The sequence below is a fragment of the Carassius auratus genome, chromosome 42, assembly GCF_003368295.1.
Source record: "Carassius auratus strain Wakin chromosome 42, ASM336829v1, whole genome shotgun sequence".
In the NCBI taxonomy this organism is placed as follows: Eukaryota; Metazoa; Chordata; class Actinopteri; order Cypriniformes; family Cyprinidae; genus Carassius; species Carassius auratus.
Genome location: NC_039284.1, coordinates 14,239,985 through 14,244,567, shown reverse-complemented (window position 1 = coordinate 14,244,567; position 4,583 = coordinate 14,239,985). Strand labels below are relative to the sequence as shown.

General features: G+C 35.4%; 1 protein-coding gene across 2 annotated transcripts; it reads right to left on the bottom strand.

Moving 5' to 3' along the window:
• Positions 1–303: 303 nt before the first annotated feature.
• LOC113060772 (RNA transcription, translation and transport factor protein) lies at positions 304–3,921 on the bottom strand. Of its 2 annotated transcripts, XM_026229945.1 has the most exons (9): positions 3,728–3,921; positions 3,365–3,489; positions 3,141–3,240; positions 2,237–2,317; positions 1,362–1,450; positions 1,205–1,273; positions 930–978; positions 629–802; positions 304–595 (listed from the first exon to the last, which is right to left on the bottom strand). In XM_026229945.1, the coding sequence occupies exons 1-8, from the start codon at positions 3,786–3,788 to the stop codon at positions 648–650; spliced, it is 729 nt and encodes a 242-aa protein (XP_026085730.1). In that variant the 5' UTR covers positions 3,789–3,921; the 3' UTR covers positions 304–595; positions 629–647. The 2 variants fall into 2 exon arrangements, with proteins under 2 accessions (XP_026085730.1, XP_026085729.1); XM_026229944.1 differs by having other exon boundaries at positions 304–802.
• Positions 3,922–4,583: the final 662 nt, after the last annotated feature.

The following is a 4,583-nucleotide window of genomic DNA, read 5'->3' as shown; positions in this document are numbered from 1 at the left end:
CCCTTTTTGTCATTTCAATGTTTTTAAATACACTAAAATAAGTACTTTTGGGGGGGGGAGTACTACCCAGAGTGGTCTTTTACCTACTTTTTTTTTATCTTTTGTAAGATGTTTAGATATTTATAACAATAAAAAGTGATTAACAAATGTATGCCTGCTCGCATTGTTTCACATTTTAAAATATTTTTGGCTCTGCAGTGATTATTTTCTTAAGAATACAGAATGCGCAGTTGGAGGTATAAAGTAGAACAGGTTGAATTTCCTGCTCCAGGATAAAACAAACTTAAAGTCTGGCTACAGAACTTTTCTGTGTTGCATTAAGGTTTATTATACAACAAAAACAAATAGTCCAACCTTTGATGGAAACCCATGTGGCATTTCATAAGTGCCTCCACATAAGGCTACAATGAAATTACATTTTGTAATAAATCTTTGCATTTTTTTTTTTATTATTACAGGGCAAAGAAAATAAATGAATGATAAAGAAAAAAAAAAAGACTCCAGTTTGGCATTCCCACAAAAATGTTTCAAATTCAAACAGAACACCTGTAGTGTGTGTGGTTAATGAAAACTGGCAGACTTCACGGAGCATGTCTTGTGGTCTCTGCGGTCTTGTGGTCTCTGCGGCACGCTCCAGGCAGATGGTTTTATCTGCCCACCTTTCCGAGGCGGTGATCTGTCTTGGGGTCGGCGATGATGGCCTGAACTGCCACGATGGCCTCGTTGATTTTGGTTTGCAGCTCTCTGAGCTCCTCGATGTGAAGCAGGCGAAGAATCCTGGCAGCTTCGTTCAAAGACGCATCTGGAATGGGCAAACAAATTCTTTGGGTTTGCAATCCGAAAGTTAACAACAAATTAAATGCAGAAAGTGAATGTGATGGTGCACTAATGGTGTCTTAAAGAAACATGAAAAACAAGTGCAAACCTACCTCCGGTATCAAATCCTAAAATATGCTTGTCAAGAGCCACTGGTAAACCCTATGAAAGAACAACCAAGTTTTATTGATAATTTAATCATAATGAGTTAATAATTGAGAACTAACAATAACTGAGCACCAAATCAGCATATTATAATTTGATTTCTGAAGACAGGAGTAATTTTTTTTTTCCAAACTTTTATACGTTTCTGTAGTTGTGTATATAAATCCAGTTTTAAGAAGTCTAGCAGATTGATTTCATTTCATTTTCGCCATTAAATGCTTACCTCTTTTGCTTGACTGGCCTTTGCAATAGCATCAGGAGTCAGACGTTCCTGTATCAGGATCCTAATGGCCTGTGATGAGAAATAACAATCATTTCAGTTTAAAATGCACTGGATATAGACTAATGTTTCATACTATTGGCACAAATAAGATACTTACTTTAAGCATTATCAAATAGTCTTCATGCCGCTGGATTTTGAGTAGATTAGCAAGAGCCAATACACCAGCCTTAAAATCTGGATTGTTGCCTAAAGAGAGAAATCAATGAATTTCAGTCCAACACATTATTTGAAACATTTTTTTCTAGTGCAAAACTGTTGTTGAACCAACCGATGAACTCTATACTACGCATCAACAAAACTAACTCTTAAGGGGACGTGCCAGATATGGATGTGTGTGTTGCTTGTATCTGCCCCTACAGTACCATGGATTTAAAGAAATAAATAAAATATTTTTTTCTTGCAATTCTGAGCTTACGTCTCACAATTTAAACTTTTTTACCCCCTCACAATTCTGAGAAAACTCTGAGATATAAAGTTGCAATTCCGAGATGAAAAGTCCAAACTGTGAGGAAAAAAAGTCTGAACTGAGATGTAAAAAGTGGCAAATATCTTCTTTTTTTTTTATTCTGTGGCGGAAACAAAAATGATGCAAACACAGAATTCAGAGGGAAAAAAGTTAAAATTGCAAGCTATAAACATAATTGTGAGTGCTGAAATCCAGATTCAAATTTTCCACAGAAACCAAACACTTAGACCAAGACAGTAATCAAGAAAAACAACAACAGCAGAGCCCAATATTTCGGTTCAGTGAACCCTTCATTCAGATGACTTCTGTAGTGTTCCTCCAGCTGTGGGTCACTGGCTCGATTCGGTCCACTCATTGTGAGTGAGAGAGGTGGATGTGTAATCAGTTCATTCAGACATGCTTGGAAAGCCACTTTAGTGCTCAAGGTGGTTATTTTAACTGGCCTCCTCCGTCTCATAACAACAAGCCTGGAGACTGGAAAGATGGTCAGAGGAGGGAATACTCACTGTCCAGATTAATTAATGGGTCCACAGACTTTTGAGCATCACTGGCCTCTGTTGCAGGTTTGCAGTTTTTATATTTCTCCACTGTGAAGAAAAAAAAAAACATAAGTGTCAGTGAAATGCAAACAAGGGGTCTCAAGTTGTCAAAATTATTTGGTAGAAAATCTAGCTAGATCTTGCAATGCATTAAGTATTTCTGAGCATAAATGGAATCAAGATTGTGCAATCAAATGTGTGGGACAGCTGCAAGTTACATGCAAATCCTGCCATCTAGTGGTGTGGGATTGATCATTATTTATTTCAAATGAAAGTCTCAGCAATAAAAAGGACAGAATAAGCATGTTATAATAATAATTGGCCATTTTGTTTTCACTTAGCTAATTAATTTTTTTTCTTTCTTTTTGACAGCAAATAGTGTGTAAGTGTTCATTAAATTTTCTTATTCATACGATACCGTTCAAAAGTTTAGGGTTAGTAAGATTTTTTCAATGTTTTTGTAATAAGTTTTTTATGCTCACCAAGATTTCAAAAACAGTTAGTTAAATGAATGAATGTTTTCCATTTGAATATATTTTAAAATGCATTTTATTCCTGTGATGAAGATGAAAGCTGAATTTTCATTTAATGTCTAATGTCTTTCTAATATGCTTATTTGATGAACAAGAAATGTCTTAATATGATCAGTGATGTTTAATATTTTTGTGGAAACCATGATATAATTTTTCAGGATTATTTGATGAATAAAGAGTTCAAAAGAGCAGTCTTTTTTAGAAACAGAAATCTTCTGTAACATTATAAATGTCATTATTGTATCGTGTAATTAATATGTGCAGACCTACTCTCTCTGAATGTTGTATCAGCCAATAAAAGAACTACGGTTATACTCTCAAATAAATAATAATCATACCATTGTCCCCGTATTCAAAACGGATCGCAAGACCCAGCAGCCAGTCGACGGTCTCCTGTCTTTCCTGAACACTGAATGGACAGTTCACATCTTGAAGGTACTGCGAACATACATGCATTTATATATAATAACAAAGTACATGATGAACTTAAAGGTATGAATTCCTTTAAGCATACAAACAGACATCAGACATTTACAAATATATAAACATAAATCAGTCTCACCTTTTCAAAATGTTTAGGCCAGTCCGAGCTTGGAATATTCCTGAGATTTCCCCGCTCCTCGATTTTGTAGTGTCTGATTTTTTGATCTTCCAGCCAAACTATGACATTTCTGAATTCAGTTTCATCTGGGTAAGCAGCACATACGATATTAATCACACATTTTTCATATGGACGTAGCCCTCATTTCCATTATCACGATAGCAATACAGCACTAAAGCAACATGACAGACTAACTGATAAAAAGGGACTAGTTCAGACAGTCAATTTCAAACCTACAATAGTGGGATGCTTACTTATTATTATTGTTAATGCACATTATTTATATTAGGAGCATGAGGTGGCAACGCGTCATACACTTCCTACCTTTACAGTCAAATCCGGTTGGGTTGTGATACTCTAAGGCTGTAAGCTTTCTACGAAACATCCCTTTCAACTGGAAAACCTATTTAAAGAAGCTAAGAGATGTATGATTGATTTTGCTTGGAAAAAGCCACAAACTGCTAGAGCCTTCAAATGGCAGGGGGGACACCGGAAGTAGAATAATCTTCTTCTTGTTCTCTAGTTTTTGGCACATGACAATCTAAATTCATAGCGCCACCTTCCATGTAACGTTACTGTTGTGCAGTCATGTTAGCTATTATCCTCAAAATGACTTATGCACGTGTAAAAATAAACAAATAAAGCAATAAAAAAATAAAAATAACATAATTATATTTCTTCATAAATGTGAAACTCTTCCCTTAGTTCCCTATACCCGATTCCCAGGTGTCTCCAGCTCCTCCAGAATGCTTCCCTGTTTTCCTAAAGTCCGGATCAGGCTACAGCATCCCTGTTTGATTTTAAATCCTTTCGCTCAACCCTGGACTATAAATCTATTTTATTAGCAGCCTATATAAGAAGTACCCCAAATCCATATTTACCTTTCCCTTTTTTATTTCAGAATTGTAATTCCTTTCTTTCTTTGTCATATTTTTCACAGGGAGATATTACATGCTCTGTTGTTTCTTTTTCCCCACAATACTCATTTAAACCATTCTCATGTAATCCAGTAATAAACATTGATGCATTCAGTCCTGTGTGTTCAAGTCTCATCCTTGTTATAATGACTTGTGCCCTCCTGTTCATATGTTTTGTTTATTATACATATATATATTACCTCTTCAATCCACATCAATCCCATTATTATAGCGAGTTAATATCATACAGATAAAGTTTAAGA